Consider the following 20611-nt stretch of genomic DNA (forward strand, 5'->3'; position numbering starts at 1 on the left):
GCCGGCATCCCACGGCGCCACACAGCCGGCCCTCTCCCCACTTTTAAACGGTCACAGTAACGGTCATGTCGTTTCCCTCTCACGTTCAGAAATCTTGCAGCTCTAAGAACGGAATCGCCTGTACCTACGGGTGGAGACCATAAGGGCGCGGGTCCCTAGATTCCCAAGTCGTACCCCTGAAGTCGCTGTTGTGGTTTCAGTAATGGTCCAGCGTCTCAATGCCTTGGAGGCAGGGGCTGACAGAGGGACGAGGGCGACTTAGGGAACAGCCAGACAAGGGGAGGGAGCGAGGGGCTGCAGGGGTCAACTAACAGTTACACAGTAAATCATTAGCACGGATCACCACAGTAATGCTATCTACACGTGTACACACAAGCACGCACACACACACACATGCACACACATGTGTACACTGCACAAATGCCCACACCACACATGTACACAAATATGTACACACGCGTGTGCATGTGCACATACATATGCATGCATGTGTGTGCACACGCATGCATGCCCACATCCACACAATGCAAACATGTACACATACATGCACACACACTTAGGCATACACACCCATCAATTCAACAAAGCACAGACACCACAGTGTAGACTTTCAGTGGTGACAAGGACACAGGAGGGAGCCATGGGAGCCCAGATGGGGCTGGAGAGGGTGGGGGTGGGGTGTGGACAGCAGGAGTCGGCGTGGACGAGAGACCGCCACGCCAACCCTGCACCCAACCCTGCACCCCTGGACTCTCTCCAGGAGATATCTGAGAGTCCCCATTTTGAAAGGACCCATGAAGGGCAGAGACGCCGTGGCCAGCCGGGGCGGGCGTGGGGGAGCTCCAGCTCGGAAGATGCAGGCAGGGCTCGGTTTCCCCGGGCCCGAGACAGCAGCCTTGGGGAAGAAAGTCTGTCACTGTGCAAGAACCAAGAGAGCACGTGCAGTGACCACCGGGCATCTTCCACGTTCCGTGGAACCGACACATCCACGCCACCTAAGCCGGAGCAGGCTCTGAGGTCACGCAGAAGACGCGCCCCCGCCCCTGCATCTGGAGGGAAGCCCCTGGGCTCCTTAGACCCTTCCTGCTGCTGTCACACCCCCGTGCCTCCACACCTCTACACATCACCAATGACCTTCACTCTCCTGTGCACCTCCCTCCCTCCTTACACTAAGAGAGAACCATACCTGCAGGAATTAACTGTCTTTGCTTGTCCATTGGCCACCTCCAGATCTCCACACTATAGTGCTCAGGCCTCGCTGTACTGCAGTCACCTGGGAGTGTGACAGCCCCACCCAGCAGATGTAATGGCTACGGCAGTCAGTGCACCAAGAACTGGGTAAGGACAGGAACAGAGTCGCTGTGACCCCCGCTGACTGTGGCTGATACGATGGGTCAACCGGCAGGACAGGCCTGTCCCACGCACACCCTTAGGACTCCCTGGAGGGGCCGTGGGTGCTTGCTTGGCTGGCCCTGTGGGTCTCACAGCGATCATTAGGCACCACACGCCTTTTTTGGTGCTGCACCCTGGTTGTTAACCCATTCATCCTGAACACAGTGAGGGGCACATGTTCTCGGCACAGCCAGCACGGGCAGGAGGCTGCCAGGGCCGTGCGGCTGAGCAGGGACACAGGCAGACTGGCTTTCTTCATTCCGCTCACTTTCAAGGCTGCCTAAATTTGCACCAGCTGCAAACGCCTCTAGGAACCACCGAGCCCACCGTGTCTCTGCATCCACTGTTCTACAAAGGGGCAAGCCGTTGTCTCTGCTGTTCCCTCAGGATTCAACATGAACTCAGCCCAGATTTCACACCGTCCAGATTAGTTCCACATAGCAGAGAGCAGGGCAGGGAGACGTGCAGTGATCGGCAAGCCCTTTCCAACACGCCACGGACACGTGCCCGTCTGCAGTTCCAGACACTGAGATCACAGCGCTGTCCACTTCTAAACTGAGCGGCCCACGTCTAGCCTTCATTTTCCACTGTGTCGAGGGTGGGACGGGCAGGCCTCCCGCTAACCAAGGGCGATGCTCCCACATTCCAGGCCCCCGCTGGCCCTGCTGCTGAGCAGCTGTCACAGGGCCCACACCCTGGGAGGCAGTACCAAGTGTTCAGAAAAGAACAGGAAATACATGCAGCAGTTCCCGGGCAGAGATTCTGAAGGAAAACCATCAGCTGTGCAGGCCTGTTCCCCTCGCTAGCCTTGTGTAAGCATCATCACCATCATCATCATCATCACTGCCATCACCATCACTGTCACCATTAACATCACCATCATCATCACTGTTATCACCATCACCATCATCACCATCATCACCATCATCACCGTCATCATCATCATCACCATCATCAGCAGCAGCAGCATCACCATTACCATCATCATCATCACCATCAGCATCGCCATCATCACCGTCATCATCAGCATCACCATCATCACCATCACCACTGTCATCATCAGCATCACCATCATCACCATCACCTTCATCATCACTGTCATCATCATCACCATCATCATCACGATCACCAATATCATCACCATCATCACCGTCATCACCATCACCATCAGCAGCAGCATCCGCATCACCACTACCATCATCATCATCATCATCACCATCATCACCACCATCATCACCATCACCATTGCCATCATCATCACCACATCATCATCACCACTGTCATCACTATCATCATCACCATCACCACCACCATCATCACCATCATTACTACCATCATCATCGCCATCAGTACAATCTTCATTTCAGCAACCAAGTTCTCACCGTGAGAGATCTCCAAAGTTATCTGTATGGGTTTCCAGTTTTTGCACACACACACACACACACACAAAAAAAAAAAAAAACAACCTTGTCTTTTTATTTCATTTCCCACAAACTCTTTGAAGCCCCCATGTGTGTTCCGGCACTGTGCTACGCACTTCCCACACATTCCTTCACCAAATTCTCACATGGTGCCTGGAGGATGGGGACCACCGTGTCACAATTCACACCAGGAAACTACTCTACCTTAATGATTAATTGATTTCAAAGGCAGAGTTACAGAGATGGGGGGAGGCGGGGACAAAGAGAGAGAGAGAAAAAATCTTCCATCTGCTGGTTTACTCCCCAAACGTGCGAAACAGCCAGGGCCGAACCAGGCCGAGCCAGGAGCCAGGAACTCCATGCGGGTTTCCCGTGTGGTGCGGGGGCCCAAGCCCTTGGAGCATCTTCCGCTGCTGCCCAGGGTCAGAATCAGAGCAGCTGCTTTATCGCCCCTTTTTAATGGATTTATTTACTTATTTAGTTAGTTACTTGAAAGAGGAAAAATAGAGAGAGAGGAGGAGACAGAGAACTTCCCTCTGCTGATTTACTCCCCGAATGGCCACAACGGCCAGAGCTGGGCTGGGCTGAACCCAAGAACCAGGAGCTTCCTCCAGGTCTCCCACACGGGTCCAGGGGCCCAAGGACCTGGGCCATCTTCCACTGCTCTCCCGGGCCACAGCTGACAGCTGGATCGGAAGTGCAGCAGCCGGGACTTGAACCAGTGCCCATGTGGAATGCTGGCGTCACAGCCTTGACCAGCTGCACCACCATGCCAGCCCCACTGGAAAATTAACGCTGCAAGATGCTGTGAGACTTGCCCAAGACCACAGACACAATAAGCGGAGGAGACGGGATTTGAACCAGGTCAAATCACAAAGTGCACGCTTTTACCACTATGGCCACAGAAGCCTCAGGGCTCACTCCCTGCACTGCTCGAGCCCCAGCCTGCTGCGAAAGCTGCCGTAACTCGAAAACACTGCCATCAGTAAAGAGTTCAGCACGGAAGTCAGAGAGCCATGACCACACGCGGGGAGAAGTATGTCCGCTGAGTTCATGTGACACGGAGCGGAGGCATGTTTTCTGATCCACGTTTTCAGTAAAGAGGTTTATCAAGGTTTAAATGCTGGCCGTGCACTACCACAAGTCACTGAATCACATCCCTAATATCATCTCTTCCTATTCAGCACTGAAAAACAGTTGGTAGGACTTCTGGTTCTGGGTCGGTAGCAGGACAAACCAGGCGCCTAACAGGCACGCCTTCCAATGTCCATTTTGACAGTCACCAAGAACCGCTAGGGCGCAAATGCAGCAACACTGCTGGAACCTGAAGGGAGGACGGAAGCCAGGCACCACGGGGTCCTCGCCAAAGCCAGGGGGACGAGAACCAGAGCCTGATCCCAAAGACAGCGGAAAAGACGGACTCCAGGCCGCTCAGGCCACGTCCCACAGACACAGGCCGAGGCCGCCCAGGAAGTGCCCCCACCGCTGTCGCCTCCCTCACCGTGCCCAGCCAGGCACGACAGCAGACCTGGGGGGAAGCAGCCGACTAAGAAATGGGGGGAAGCCCCCTGGGAGCCCCGTACCCCGTGAGCAGGGGCGGTCAGGGCTGGGGAGCAGCAGGCAGAGGTGTCACCCCAGAACGCTCTGATCCGGCTGAAACACACAGAGGACGGGCGGGCGGTCTGTGAGCTGGCCTCACGTGTAGTCTTAGCACTGCTCTCCTCACAGCTGAGCAGGGCCCAGGAACACGCGAGCGCCCTGATTTCTGGAGGGTCACAGTGGCCGTCTAGGTTTACGTATCTTCACACATGCTCCAGAAAAGAGGAAAGAAAAAACGGGCAACGCGGTTACCTGGCTAAGCTGCCCCTTGGGCACACGCACGCCACGTCAGAGTGCCTGGGATCGAGTCCTGCTTCTGCTTCCCACCCAGCTTCCTGCTGGTGCACCTGGGAGTCGCAGGTGGCTCAGGGGCATGGATTCCAGACCCTGACGGAGTTCTTGGCTCCTGGTTTCAGCCTGGCCCACCGCTGGAGGAGGCTGTGTGCATTTGGGAAGTGAACCACAGAGACCTCCTTCTCTGTCTCCCTCCCTCTCTGTCACTCTGCCTCATAAGTAAATACACACACACACACACATACATACATATTTTAAATAACCTGTTGGTAAAGGAAGCTACGGCACCCAGGACAGGAGCCCGCGACACAGGCAGGAGATGGTGCGTAGTTAAACCCCGGATGGAAGAGAGGAAAACCCTGAGCCCTGCAGAGCTGGTGCCCTGCCACCAGGGGGCAGTCAGGGGAGGGGCAGGGGCTCAGATCACTCCTGATAAGAAGAACCCTGCAGAGACGGGGTCACACCCTTGGAGACACATGCAAAGGCACGCAGTGTGCCCGCAGAGGAGCACCCTGTGCCTGCACAGTTGCCAGGCAGCCACTTGGAGAGTGTGCCGGGCAGGAGCGGCACCCCGAGTGGGCAGCAGTGCCAAAAGGGGAGCCGTGGAGGTTGGGGGTCTCTGGGAAGACGGCCGGACGTGGCCGGCACACGGCGCCCCAGTGTCACGATGAGGCCAAGTGCTAGGACAGGGGCTGCGCTGACGGGAGACGCTGCACCTGCTGTGCGACACAGGCGCTCCTGGACTCTGAAGCAGATGGAAGTGCCCAGAGCACCTGCTGTCACAGGCCTGGGCGAGCCGACCGGCGCCACGTCGGCAAGAGTGCAAGAACCCACCGGAGCTAAACCAAACCGCAAAGGGGAACCCCCAACTCCAAGAGACGAAACATGGCGGACTGCAGAAGCGGTCACCCCCGGGGGAACCACGCCTTGATGCCGCAGCACAAATCTAACCAGGCGCTCCACACCTCTGACAGTAAGAAGGCCAACACGGGGCTAAGGCAAGAGCTGACAGAAGAAAAAGACAAACGTCAGGAAACAAGGGACGTTACATCCAGCGAGAGCCTGTGAAAGCAGGGGGAGGTAGGTGGTTCAAAGCACGGAAAGATGAACGGCCGAGGAGTGGAGGAGCACAGGGAACCCGGCTGAAGCACAGAAAGGGAATCTCACGTCTGGACCGTGCGTGAACACTCAAGCACAGGGATGCTGGCCTGTCAGTGACGGGGATCCCAGCGTCTTCCCAGCGCCCAGACAGAAGGCCCAGCTGGCCTGTCAGTGACGGGGACCCCGACGTCCTCCCGGCGCCCAGACGGAAGGACCAGCTGGCCTGTCAGTGACGGGGACCCCAACGTCCTCCCAGCACCCAGACAGAAGGACCAGCTGGCCTGTCAGTGACGGGGACCCCGACGTCCTCCCGGCGCCCAGACGGAAGGACCAGCTGGCCTGTCAGTGACGGGGACCCCGATGTCCTCCTGGCGCCCAGACGGAAGGCCCAGCTGGCCTGTCAGTGACGGGGACCCCGACATCTTCCCCGCGCCCAGACGGAAGGCCCAGCTGGCCTGTCAGTGACGGGGACCCCGACAGAAGGCCCAGCTGGCCTGTCAGTGACGGGGACCCCGACATCTTCCCCGCGCCCAGACGGAAGGCCCAGCTGGCCTGTCAGTGACGGGGACCCCGACAGAAGGACCAGCTGGCCTGTCAGTGACGGGGACCCCGACATCTTCCCCGCGCCCAGACGGAAGGCCCAGCTGGCCTGTCAGTGACGGGGACCCCGACAGAAGGACCAGCTGGCCTGTCAGTGACGGGGACCCCGACACCTTCCCCGCGCCCAGACGGAAGGCCCAGCTGGCCTGTCAGTGACGGGGACCCCGACAGAAGGACCAGCTGGCCTGTCAGTGACGGGGACCCCGACATCTTCCCGGCGCCCAGACGGAAGGACCAGCTGGCCTGTCCGTGACGGGGACCCCGACGTCCTCCCGGCGCCCAGACAGAAGGACCAGGCACTGGCACAGGAAACAGAATCAGGCGCTCCTGACACTCACCAACAGCAACCCAGGAGCCAAGACCTGGAGACGTTTTGGCACAGCAGGGAGAGACAAGGCATGCGTGCGTGTGTGTGAGCACACATGTGTATATGTGTGTGCATGTGTGTAGTGTGTATATGTGTGTGCACATGTGCATCTATGTGTGTATTGTGCACATGTGTGTAGTGTGTATATGTGTCACACATGTGCATGCGTTGTGTATTGTGCACATGTGTGTGTGCGCGCGCACGGTGCATGTATATGCGTGCACATATGTGCATGCATGTGTACACGTGTGTCTGCGTGCATGTATGTGTGCATTGTGCAGTGCGTGTATGTGCATATATGTGCATGCACATGCATGTGTGTCTATGTGTTTATATGTGTGTATGTGGTGCGTGTGTATGTGTGCACACATGTGTATGTGTACACATGTGCATGTGCGTATGTATGTGTGCATGCACACATGTGTATATGTGTGTGTGCATGCACATGTGTATGTATGCATGTATGTCTGTGTGCACGTACGTGTGTGTGTATATGCATGTTATGTGTGTATGTGCGTGCACGTGTGTGTACACCTGTGCATGTGTGTATATGTGCATATATGTGTGTGTGCATGTGTATATGTATGTGTGCGTATATGTGTGTGTATGTGTGTGTGTGTGTGTGTGTGACCAAGGTTGCAGAAAATGTTTCAACAGACAGGCAACGATTCCAAGGGCCCTGAGAAGCGTGTTCGGAGCTAAGTCCTCCGACTGCGAGGGAGCCGTGAACACGCGGAGCGGGGTGCAGAGGTGGTCAGCGCCCAGCAGATTCTCGAAGCTTGAAGACGCAAACAAAGCAGTGGAGGGGGAGAGAACAGCGGACAGAACTGACCAGGGCTCTTGAGCAAGTCTGTGGAAATGGAATTGAAAGACGTTTATTTTGGTGCCAAAAATTTTTGGAATTCATGCAGTTTCTTTCACATGTATTTTCATGAACTTTCTGAAAACCACGCATCTGTATGGACTTCAATTGTCTGCACCAAAATCAACTTATCTTTTCATCCCATTTTTCCACTTTCTGAAGTTGACACAAGGGCTGTGACAGAGCACAGGTGATAGTAAAACGGAGAAGGGAGAGGCGATGGTGGAGTTGAATGCGTAGTAACTGTGCGTCAGGACGCCGAGGACGGCGGACGGACCAGACCGCGGAGCCCGGGGTGCAGGGCCACCCGGGAAATGACAGGGCCGTGGCCACGTCACGGCAGCCACCGCATCAACACTGCCGGAACCAACACGCAATGAACAGAGAGGGCAGAAGGGAACACGCCCCAGACGGCACGGCCCAGCCCGGCAGCACGGATACCCCACCTCCCGCACACAAACACCCACCGTCCCTGCAGACCACAGAGAACCCGAGGCCCCGCGCAGCCGCTGCCCCCCCCCCCCCAGCCCATGGGGGCCGGCACCAGGAGAGACCGTGTGTGGGCCAAGGCTCGAGTGTAAGGACTAGGATAGAAACTCATCCTCCAGCCACCACGGAACTGAACCACACGTCAGTAACACAAGGGGACTTCGAAAGGTGCATGGAAAATGAACAAAAAGCTTATTTTGGTACAAAACAAAATCTGAAATCCACGCACAGTTTTCTCCTAAGACACATTTTCCATGAACTCCTTGCCTAGTTCCCAGTCTGACTGGGGGAACCTGAAATACCTGGGCAACGCAGCAACGCTAATCACACTTCAGTCACCCTGGAGCAGGGTCTCTAACTACAAGGGAAGCCACACAGTGGGTGGTCTTGGGTGGGCCCAGGCACACAGCAGGGTCCTTGGCTCCTCCTCCCTCCCAGCTCCCAGGGCCGCTCCCACTCCCTGCGGATGGGCTCCCTGGGAGGTGGTGGTGGCACAAATACCAGGTCCCTGCCCCCACTGCCGAGGCCTGAACTGCGCTCCCAGCCCCCTACGCAGCTCAGACACTAGGCGCGTCTGGGGAGTGGGCCAGCGGATGGGAGTGTGTGTCCTCGCTGTGTCTCAAATCAATGGAACTTCTTCCTTATGTCTGAAGGGAACAGAAAGACATTCTTTCACATACAAATCCACTAAATCCTACCACTGAGATCCTCCCATGGGAAATTACTGTAAAACCTTAACTAAGCAAGAGACCAATCAAATCTAAGACCTGCAGAAGAGGAGCGTCATACAACAAAGGATACTGGTAGCACGAGAGACAATGAAGCCCGGCACAGGTGTGTGGCACAGCGGTTATGCTGCCGGTGGCATGGCGGCATCCATGGCCACAGTGCCTGGGTTCCAGTGCCGGCTCCGCTCTGGGTTCCAGCTCCTCGCTCATGTGCACCCAGGGAGGTGGCAGATGAGTTCCTGCCACGGAGCTCTCAGCTCCTGGCTGCAGCCTGGCCCAGCCCTGACTGTTGTAGACAGCTGAGCAGTGAACAGCAGATAGGAGCTGTCTGTCTGTCTGTCTCTCTCTCTCTCTCTCTCTCTGCCTTTCAAGTAAATAAACATGAAAACAAGCCACTGAGAGGGCCCCAAGACAGATCACAGCACCAGTAAGGATTATGTACAGCGGCACCGCCAGTCAACGCAATAGGACACGAGACTGACACCTCGGTCTGATGTCTTGCTGATGGGCGGGACACAGGATACAGCCTAGCGGTTCTTAGCCTGCGGCTCGTGGGCCGTTACGTCTCACTGGGCTTCGTGGTATCTGAGAAAGGGTGAGGGGGATGTATTTGCCCTCCACTGCGTTCCTGGGACTGAACCCTCAGGGCACACAGTCTGTTTTTTAATATCTGTATTTATTTATTTGAAAGTCAGAGTTACACACAGAGAGGAGAGGCAGAGAGAGAGAGAGAGAGAGAGAGAGAGAGAGAGAGGTCTTCCTTCCGTTGGTTCACTCCCCAATTGGCCACGATGGCAGGAGCTGCGCCAATCTGAAGCCAGGAGCCAGGAGCTTCCTCCAGGTCTCCCACAGGGGTGCAGGAGCCCAAGGACTTGGGCCATCTTCCACTGCTTTCCCAGGCCACAGCAGAGAGCTGGATGGGAAATGGAGCAGCCGGGACTAGAACTGGCGCCCATATGGGATGCCGGCGCTTCAGGCCAGGGTGTTAGCCAACTGGGCCACAGCGCCCACCCCGGCTCAGTCTTCATGACGCCGTCCTGTTTGAAGGAATTTCTATGATCTGGTGACACTGCTGTCACCGCTGCCAAGCTGTGAGTTCGCCACTGGTGAGGAAAGAACAAAGCACCTGCCGTTATGGCCAGGGCTGCACTTGAACCTCACAGGAAGTTCAATTAAAGACAAAATCAGCTACAAAGAAAACCGCTTAGGATGGATGAATCCTTTGGCTTTCCTTGGTGTCACCAGCCTACTTGAACTGTCTCGAAATAATCCACAGGCTGTGTATCAAGTTGAAAAGCAGGAGCACCACGGGGTCGGGCAGCACCGGGACTGCATCTCCTAGGAGTGACGGCCCTGGCCTGTGGTCTGCAGAAGGAGCACCCTTTGCAAATGCCACCACCCACCCCTGGACCCCTGCTGCCTCTGACCGCTCTACTCTGCAGGCCTGAGAGGAAGCGACAGCTGTGCCACCTGCGGAATCTCCGCCGCTCTCGGCACAGCCAGCTCAACTTTCCATCGTCCTCACATTCCTACTTTATGACATTTTCAAAAATTACCGTCATCTCAAGATCGGTGTTTCCATTTCTGGAAAAAAGCTTGTACCTCTGGGCACAGCTCGAGTATCTGTGACTTGGGCCATCTGGTTGTTTTTCTGCTTTGGAAAAGCAGCTCCAGACGCCAGCCTGGCTGCCGATGTCTCAGCAGCAGGCACGGTGCTGGCGGCTCGGCCACCCGTGCCGGACGGCGGCCGGGCTGATGCCGCGAGGGGGACCGGGGTGAACTTTATCAGCTTCAAGAATTGTGTCAAGAAACGGGAGCGAGATGAGAGCAGTTCTCTGCTTGTTAAACAGAGATCTGATGAATTTCCAGAGAAAACATCAGGAATTTTACTTGGTTAAAAAATAAAGCAGCCAAGGAAGGTGGGCCTGTCGTGGTGCAGGACGCGGCACAGCAGTCGGTCGGGGCTCGCCGCTGAGCGGTGCTCGGTCCCCGCTCCCCGGAGGCCTGGCTGCCGGGAGAAGGCGCAAGGCTGCGGCCCGTCTTCTGCAGCTGCGGGGAGAGAGTGTGGCAGCCCTTCCCACACCAGGACTCCCACAGTCCACCTCTGAGCAGGATCAGGAGAAGATGGAGCGGTTAAGTCGCCCTTACCGCGCACCCACCCCACCCCAGGGCGCCGACTCCAGTCCTGGCTGCTCTGCTTCCAACCAGCTCCCTGCTGACGCACCGGGGAAGGCAGGAGGCAGCTCAGGCACCTGGGCCCTGCACCCACGTGGGAGGCCCAAATGCAGGTCCAGGCTGCTGGCGTCAACCCGACCCAGCCCTGGCTGCTGTAGCCATTCGGGAAGTGAACCGGCGGATGGAAGATCTCTTTCTCCCCCTCCCTCACTCTGCCTTTCAATGAAGTAAATACATCTTAAAAAAAAAAAAAAAAAGATAATCTTAAGGCTGACATGTGGACTTACAAGCCAACATTTGGCATCAATGACGTGGACTTGGCCAAGATGAAAGCCTCAGTGGCCTGGGGAAGAAGGCGATGGCTCAAAATGCACTCAGCACCTTCCTGCCCTGTGCAGGGTGCCACTGGGCCCAGGCTGTGACACCTCTGTCACCAGCGCACAAAACCCCCCTGGCGCCAAGCAGGCTGCAAACGGTGTCGCGCCCCAGCGCCTCCACACTTCCCCAGCTCCTCTGAGTCAGACCCCAGCGTCTCCACACTTCCCCAGCTCCTCTGAGTCAGACCCCAGCGCCTCCACACTTCCCCAGCTCCTCTGAGTCAGACCCCAGCGTCTCCACACTTCCCCAGCTCCTCTGAGTCAGACCCCAGCGTCTCCACACTTCCCCAGCTCCTCTGAGTCAGACCCCAGCGCCTCCACGCTGGATGCGACCACCACGCGGCTGAAGCTCACACCTGGCTCAGCGACTGCTGTCTATGCCCTTTTTATCGTGAAGTGGGCATTGATTTTCGCGTTGACATGGGCAACAAAGGAACAGGTTTGTAAAGAACGTCCTCATTTTTCTAGATGGAATCACACAGGCAAGATGTGCAGTCTACTTCTGATCTAAGATAAGCTCCATCAGGATTCGTAAAAAGATATTTATGTACCTATTTATTTATTTGAAAAAGCATGACTGAGAGGAGAGCCAAGGCGGGGGAGACAGAGAGAGAGAGAGAGAGAGAGAGAGACAGAGAGAGAGAGAGACAGAGAGAGACAGAGAGACAGAGAGAGAGACAGACAGACAAGGCCTACAAGGCCAGGCCCATCCATCAAGGGTTTCCACCTGTGTCTGAGGCACATTTTTTTTTTTACCCTGTAAGTTCACAGCTTTCATAACAGTCTCAGCTCCAGGATCTAAAGAAACTAGGGGAGGCCGGCGCTGTGGCTCAGTAGGCTAATCCTCCGCCTTGCGGCACCGGCACACTGGGTTCTAGTCCTGGTCGGGGCACCGGATTCTGTCCCAGTTGCCCCTCTTCCAGGCCAGCTCTCTGCTGTGGCCAGGGAGTGCAGTGGAGGATGGCCCAAGTGCTTGGGCCCTGCACCCCATGGGAGACCAGGAGAAGCACCTGGCTCCTGCCATCGGATCAGCGTGGTGCGCCGGCCGCAGCGCGCCAGCGGTGGCGGCCATTGGAGGGTGAACCAACGGCAAAGGAAGACCTTTCTCTCTGTCTCTCTCTCTCACTGTCCACTCTGCCTGTCAAAAAAAAAAAAAAAAAGAAACTAGGGGAAAAAAATCATTCTTCTATCTGTGACACTGGACCCACGTCACACACACAGCATCTCCACGATTTAGGAATTATACAGGAGAAACATCAAACCACAAAGTTGAAAAGAAAATATTGGAAAATATTTAGTACATTTCATGGTGGGAAAAAGTTTTCAGAACATCACAGAAAAGGAAAAGTTGATTTAATTGATAAATAAACATGGGAAAGACATGTCCAAAAAGCAACGAAATTTAAAAGGTAAATTAGATCGGAAAAATATTTGCAAAGATATTATAGTCAAAAAACTCAATATATGGGGCCAGCGTGGCGGGGCACTGGGGAAAGCCACTGTCTGGGACCCTGGTGTTTCCTATCCCAAGTGCCGCTGAGAGTCCTGCCTGCTGACGGCCCGGGGAAGCAGCAGACGGCGGCCCGGGTGCTAGGGCCCCTGCACCCACAGTGGAGACCTGCGTGGAGCTCCCAGCCTGGCTTCAGCCTGGCCCAGTCCTGGCTGTGTGGGCATCTGGAGAAGAAACCACTGGACAAAAGAACTCTCTCTCTCTCTTTCCTTTTCTCTCTCTCTCTTTTTCTCTCTCTTTCTCTCTCTCCTCCTCTCTCTGCTGCTCTGCCTTTCAAATAAATAAAAATATATAAGTAGGGGCTCTCCTCTCTGTAGTCCTACGTCTCAAATAAATAAATAAATCTTGAAAAAATGTCATTTCCTCAGCTGGGTATAAAATTTAAAATGATTTATATCTAAGAAAAACCTTAAATGTAGACAGAGTTTACACAGAAATAGTTCATTTCAGAGTTATTTATAACAAAAGAAAGAAAGAGAGAGAGAGAGAAGGAGGGAGAGAAGGAGGGAGGGAGAGAAGGAGGGAGAGAAGGAGGGAGGGAGGGAGTTAACACAAAGCAATCCAAGGAAGCGGCTGGTTATAGGTACGGAGATGCATCCAAGGGACTCCACAGCAGATGGAATGCGTCTCTCTCTAATTCTGCCTTTTAGATAAATAAAATAAATCTTAAAAAAACTAAACATAACAAATTTAGAACACTCGGATAGAGGTAGATAAAAGAGCATTTTAAAGAAAAACTACATCAAAACTAATAAAAAATTAAAATAAAAACATTCAAAAATTAAAAGTAAAGAAAACGTCAACTCATATGGCAAACAACAGGCATGACGTCTTGACGGTGCCCCGGTTCCCAGCGCAGCCGCAGCCCCGACCCAGGCTGCACGAGGCCAGGGTGGCATCCACCTTCCCAGGCTCGCAGGACTCCAGAGGGGAATGCCGACACACGAACGCCCGCCAAGCCTCCTTTGCGTGAAATGATCTCACACCAGAGTCTGCTGTTTGCTCAACACGGACCACTGACCACGTGGAAACATAAGAAACGACCTCTAAGCCCGGCAGCTGGACTCGCATGGACATGCCAAACACTGAATACTGTGGCTATGCACAGTCTTTAGAGGTTCAAGGACAACGCATTCGATGAAGAAACATCCACGGGTTTCAAAAACTGGTGCACCAAAATAAACCTGCTTTAACTCACTTTCTGAGAGCTTTGGGAAGCCTCCTTGTCCGTGCACCATGGATTACACGCGTAAACGCTTTCAGGGCCACGAGGGTGACAAACACGAGGACACTGGGTCCTTGCTGGGACCTGGGAACCACAGTGAGGGGACTTGGAGGGCAACTGCTCCATTTGATTCCAGTCGATGCTGCCCTTGTGGACAAACAGGAACCCACTTGTCAAGTTTTCCCATTCTTTTATTTTTTTTTTATTTGAGAAGCAGAGAGGGAGAGAGAGGGCTTCCATCTGCTGTTCACTCCCCAAATGGCCACAATGGCTGGAGCTGCGCCGATCTGTAGCCAGGAGCCAGGAGCATCTTCCGAGTCTCCCAGGCAGGTGCAGGGGCCCAAGGACCTGGGCCATCTTCCACTGCTTTCCCAGACCACAGCAGAGAGTTGGATCGGAAGTGGAGCAGCCGGGACAGAAATGGTGCCCACATGGGATGCAGTGCCTCAGGCAGAAGCTTAGCCCCACTACGCCACAGCACCGAGAACTTCCCATTCTTAAACTCTTCTGTTCCATGAACCATTCGCACGCACATCACACGTATCTTGGCTCTTTATTCCAAAGCTACCCCACTGTGTATTTCTCATGAAGAAAAACTCGACACCACGCTACCTTCGAGCAGGGCCATTGCAACAGGACTCAGAAGGGAGAGTGTCAGGGGCTCCTCCCCAGAGCACCTGGGGGGCAGCCACCCACACTGACACCCAACAGGCTGGAAACCATGGCGCTACACCCTGTCCCACCATCGGTGAAAGCAACGCTCCAGCAGGGCACAGCTGGGGGTAAACTCCATGTATGCACCGATCTACTCGTCTATCACGTGCCTGTGCAACATCCGCTTAAAGAACGGGACTCGGGGCCGCGCTGTGGCCCAGCGGGGAAAGCCCTGGCCTGAAGCTCCAGCATCCCATATGGACGCAGGTTCAAGTCCCGGCTGCTCCTCTTCCCATCCAGCTCTCTGCTGCGGCCTGGGAAAGCAGTGGAGGATGGCCCAAGTCCTTGGGCCCCTGCACCCGCATAGGAGACCTGGAAGAAGCTCCTGGCTCCTGGCTTCAGATCTGCTCAGCTCTGGCCACTGTAGCCATTTGGGGAGGGAACCAGCACATAGAAGACCTTGCTCTGTCTCTCACTCACTCTCTCTGCCTCTCTGTAACTCTGCTTTTCAAATAAATAAAAAACTCTTAAAAAGAAGAACAGGACAAAACTAAAGTCGAAGTTTTCCTCCTGCACTCCCAGGGAGCACCCTACACCCTCCAGGGCCAGTGCCTCCCCACACAGAGACCAGTGCTCCACTCCATGCGGGCTGAACCCGAGCAGGACCACCGCCACCCCCGAAGCCGAGCCTGGGCCTGCTCCCGCCAGCCTGCTCCGTCACCACCTACGGTGCTACCGCACCCGGCCCTCGGCCCTCGGCACACACCTCGCGTGCTGTGTCTCCTGTCTCCGCCTCCCCCCACCAGTGCCAGCTGCTGAAGAGTCAGGAGCCCGCTCGTGCTGTCCACACCCAACTCTCAGCACCTAGGACAGGAGCTGCACCTGCAGGGAGCTCACCAGACACCTCTCAGGGTGAGGCCACCCGGCTGCCCCTGGCTCCTGCGGCCCTGTCCCCCACGAGCCCCATGGGAAGACGCTGTTACCCCCGCCTGCCACTGAACAGAGCTTCACCTCACAGCCCTTCCGTGGAGGGCGAGAGGCTGAGAACAATCTAGTTCCTGGCGGAACACCCAGGCCTGCACTCTCAATTTGATAAACACATGAAACTATGTATCTCTTAACGCATTTCTACTTAAAAAAAAAATCAATTGTAAGCGGAAGGAGCATCTTAACAGGGGGCTTGGCTCCTCCTCGCAGGGGAGGGAGAGGGCCAAGGGGCGGGTACCTGATGGTGTCCCACACGTCGAAGCCGTCCAGGGGCTTGGTGCCGCCGGTGTGCGCCCCTGCCAGCCGCGCCAGCGTCGGCAGCCAGTCGGAGATGTGCAGCAGCTCCCGGCTCTTCACGCCCTTCTGCTTCAGCAGGGGGCTGGCCACAAAGCCCACGCCGCGCACACCGCCCTCCCACAGGCTCCACTTCCTGCCGCGGAGGGGCCAGTTGTTGCCCCCGGCCAGAGTCTGTCCGCCGTTATCTGAAACACAACAGGGCCTTGTCGTGAGCACATGGAAGCTTCCGGAATCCTGAGAGAGGTGCTGGTGTCGACTCTACCAAACCTGCTCACTGAGTGACTGACAGACTGACTGAATCAATGAGTGAATGATAAATGGATGTCACCAGGGCGCTAGACTGAGGCCTCTCCTGTGTTTTGACCGGCCCACCGCAGCCCACAGAGAACACTCCCGAAAGACTCGGCCCAACCCTGCCCGACGTGCACCCTCCCCCAGCCTCGTCCTGGCCAGGAACCCTCAGGGCTTCCGCCTCAGAGGAGCCCACGCGATCCTCCTCACATCGCCTTAGGAGACCCCGTGCCTCCACCACGCTAAGCACGTGGGCCACTGTGCTCACTGCCCGTGGGCGTCCCTGTGGGTTGGGGGCCAGGCAGGGTGATACCACACATGTCAGTATTAACCAGTGCTTATGGAATGAAGGGAAAACTCATACCTTCCCCCCTACTAACCACCTCTCCTGTACCAACCACCCCTTCCTTACCAACCCCTCTCATAACCACCTCTCCTGTACTAACCACCTCTCCCGTACTAACCACCCCTCCCATACTACCCACCTCTCCTGTACTAACTACCTCTCCCGTACTAACCACCTCTCCTGTACTAACCCCCTCTCCTGTACTAACTACCTCTCCCGTACCAACCCCCTCTCCTGTACCAACCCCCTCTCCCATACTAACCACCTCTCCCATACTAACCACCTCTCCCGTACTAACCACCTCTCCCGTACTAACCACCTCTCCCATACTAACCCCCTCTCCTGTACTAACCCCCTCTCCCGTACTAACCCCCTCTCCTGTACTAACTACCTCTCCTGTACTAACTACCTCTCCCGTACTAACCCCCTCTCCCGTACTAACCCCCTCTCCCGTACTAACCCCTCTCTTGTACTAACTACCTCTCCCGCACTAACCCCCTCTCCCGTACTAACCACCTCTCCTGTACTAACCCCCTCTCCCGTACTAACCCCTCTCTTGTACTAACTACCTCTCCCGCACTAACCCCCTCTCCTGTACTAACTACCTCTCCCGCACTAACCCCCTCTCCCGTACTAACCACCTCTCCCATACTAACCACCCCTCCTGTACTAACCACCCCTCCTGTACTAACCACCTCTCCTGTACTAACCCCCTCTCCTGTACTAACCCCCTCTCCCGTACCAACCACCTCTCCCGTACTAACCCCCTCTCCCGTACTAACCACCCCTCCTGTACTAACCACCCCTCCTGTACTAACCACCTCTCCTGTACTAACCCCCTCTCCTGTACTAACCCCCTCTCCTGTACTAACCACCTCTCCTGTACTAACCCCCTCTCCCGTACTAACCACCTCTCCTGTACTAACCACCTCTCCTGTACTAACCACCCTCTGCTGAACTAACTACCCTCTCCTGAACTACCTTCTCCTGAACTAACTACATTATTTCATACTAAGCACCCTCTCTAATACTAACTACTCCCTCTTGTACTAACTACCCTCTCCCATACTATCTTAATACTAACTATCCTCTCTGAAACTAACTACCCCGTCCTGCACTAACCACCCTCTCTAGTACTAACCACATGATCTCACACTAACTACCCTCTCCTGCACTAACCACCCTAATACTCACCACCCTCTCTCATATTAACTACTTCCTCCCATACTAACTCCTTTCTCCCATACTAACTACCCTCACCTGTACTAACCACCATCTCCTGAACTAACTAGCCTCTCCTGTACTACCTCTCTAGAACTAACTACCCTCTCCCATACTAACTACCCTTTCCCTCTCCAGTACTAACTAGTCTTCTCCCAAGCTACCTTCTTCTGTTCTAACTACTCCGTCCCATACTAACTACTGCTTCCTCAAACTAGTACCATCTCCTGCACTAACCACCCTCTCTAGTACTAACCACATGATCTCACACTAACTACCCTCTCCTGCACTAACCACCCTCTCGCATGCTAGTAACCCTGCTCCCTCCTGACGCTGTAGTCAGTACAGATGTAACCAGAGGCCGGAGCAGGACACATCTGCTATGAGACTTCTCAGTCGAGCACAGGCCCTGATGCCACACTGCGTGCTTTGTGCAGATCCCTGCATGTCACCCAGCACAGCATGGGGCATGTTCGTGTGAGCTGGCATCCCCATGTGTCACCCAGCACAGCACAGGGCATGTACACGAGGTCTGGGATCCACACCTATCACCCAGCACGTGGCATGTTCACATGAGCTGGGATCCACACGTGTCACCCAGCACAGCATGTGGCATGTTCACATGAGCTGGCATCCCCATGTGTCACCCAGCACAGCACAGGGCATGTCCACGAAGTCTGGGATCCACACCTATCACCCAGCACAGCACGTGGCATGTTCACGTGAGCTGGATCCACACGTGTCACCCAGCATGGCACATCCACGTGAGCTGAGACCCACACGTGTCACCCAGCACGGCACATGGCACATCCACGTGAGCTGAGACCCACACGTGTCACCCAGCATGGCATGGGGGGCATCCACGTAAGCTGAGATCCCCGCGTGTCACCCGGCACAGCACGTGGCACATCCATGAGAGCCGGGATCCCCGCGTGTCACCCGGCACAGCACTGGTTACATCCATGAGAGCCGGGGTCAGGCATGCCACCCAGCACGGCACAGGGTACATCCACGTGAGCTGGGCCCCACATCCATGGAAGGAAAACCGTGTCTCACGTGTTTACGTAAAGCTCCCAAGCAGTGGGATGTGGGCCTCATCATACCTCCGGGACAACGTCTCAGCGTCCACACTGGTCACTGAGCTGACATCTGCAGTGACCTGAGCACTATCAAGTGTGGAAGACTTCTCGGTGGTCTACAAACGTCCCTGCAAACAGAGCAGTGGGGACAGGGGTTCTGGGGGGAGACCCCTCCCCACAGGACAGCGAGAACTCCCATGGAGTGTGCAGAGCAGTGGGGACAGGGGTTCTGGGGGGAGACCCCTCCCCACAGGACAGCGAGAACTCCCACAGAGTGTGCGGGCAGTGGGGGAGGAGGGTTCTGGGGGGAGACCCCTCCCCCAGGATGGTGAGGTGAACGCCTACGGAGCGCAGACCCAGGGCAGAGAGAGCTGCTGCTCCCGGGCCCCAGGCAGGGCAGGCGGGTGGCGCCGAGTTGCTGGGGTCAGCATCCCCACCCGGGCGAGGGCTCAGGGCTGGACTGCGGAAGACAAGCAGGGCTGCCACTGTGTGCTGCTGGCAGACTCGCACCCGTGTCAGAGGTGACCCCGGAGACGCCTTCAACAGGGCACTAGTTGGTGTGTCTGTCACACGGAGACATTTCTAAAAAACCTCTGTAATCCAAAGGAGCCTCGGGAGGGTAGTGTGGACGACCTGCTCGAGGGTATACAGCCATCTCCCCACTACCACAGGGAGGTATACAGTCGTCCACTTCACCATGTGCAGGTATACAGCTGTCCTCCTCATCACAGGGAGGTAAATACCTCATGATGGGGAGGTATACAGTCATTCCCTCACCACAGGGGGGTATACAGTTGTCCACTTCACAACATGGAGGTATACAGCTGTCCCCTCGCCACAGGGAGGTATACAGTCATCCACTTCACCACACGGAGGTATACAGCCGTCTTGCCCTTACCCAGGAGAGGTATACAGCCGTCTTGCCCTTACCCGGGGGAGGTATACAGCCGTCTTGCCCTTACCCGGGGGAGGTATACAGCCGTCTTGTCATTACCCAGGGGAGGTATACAGCCGTCTTGCCCTTACCCGGGGGAGGTATACAGCCGTCTTGTCATTACCCGGGGGAGGTATACAGCCGTCTTGTCATTACCCGGGGGAGGTATACAGCCGTCTTGCCCTTACCCGGGGGAGGTATACAGCCGTCTTGCCCTTACCCGGGGGAGGTATACAGCCGTCTTGTCATTACCCAGGGGAGGTATACAGCCGTCTTGCCCTTACCCGGGGGAGGTATACAGCTGTCTTGTCATTACCCGGGGGAGGTATACAGCCATCTTGCCATTACCCGGGGGAGGTATACAGCTGTCTTGTCATTACCCGGGGGAGGTATACAGCCGTCTTGCCCTTACCCGGGGGAGGTATACAGCTGTCTTGTCATTACCCGGGGGAGGTATACAGCCGTCTTGCCTTTACCTGGGGGAGGTATACAGCCGTCTTGCCCTTACCCGGGGGAGGTATACAGCCGTCTTGCCATTACCCGGGGGAGGTATACAGCTGTCTTGTCATTACCCGGGGGAGGTATACAGCTGTCTTGTCATTACCCGGGGGAGGTATACAGCCATCTTGCCATTACCCGGGGGAGGTATACAGCTGTCTTGT

At 55.7% G+C, this 20611-nt stretch overlaps 1 protein-coding gene across 1 annotated transcript in view; it reads right to left on the reverse strand.

Annotated features, from left to right (window-relative positions):
• Nucleotides 1-20611, reverse strand: part of ARSB (arylsulfatase B) — a 147754-nt gene that overhangs the window by 42953 nt on the left and 84190 nt on the right. The window contains exon 6 of the mRNA XM_089312908.1: nucleotides 16020-16263. Within this exon, the coding sequence (XP_089169034.1) occupies nucleotides 16020-16263 (244 nt within the window). The remainder of the gene's footprint in view (nucleotides 1-16019; nucleotides 16264-20611) is intronic.

The sequence above is a fragment of the Oryctolagus cuniculus genome, chromosome 14 (genome assembly GCF_051225735.1).
Source record: "Oryctolagus cuniculus isolate XC-2025 breed Fujian yellow rabbit chromosome 14, ASM5122573v1, whole genome shotgun sequence".
Taxonomy (NCBI): domain Eukaryota; kingdom Metazoa; phylum Chordata; class Mammalia; order Lagomorpha; family Leporidae; genus Oryctolagus; species Oryctolagus cuniculus.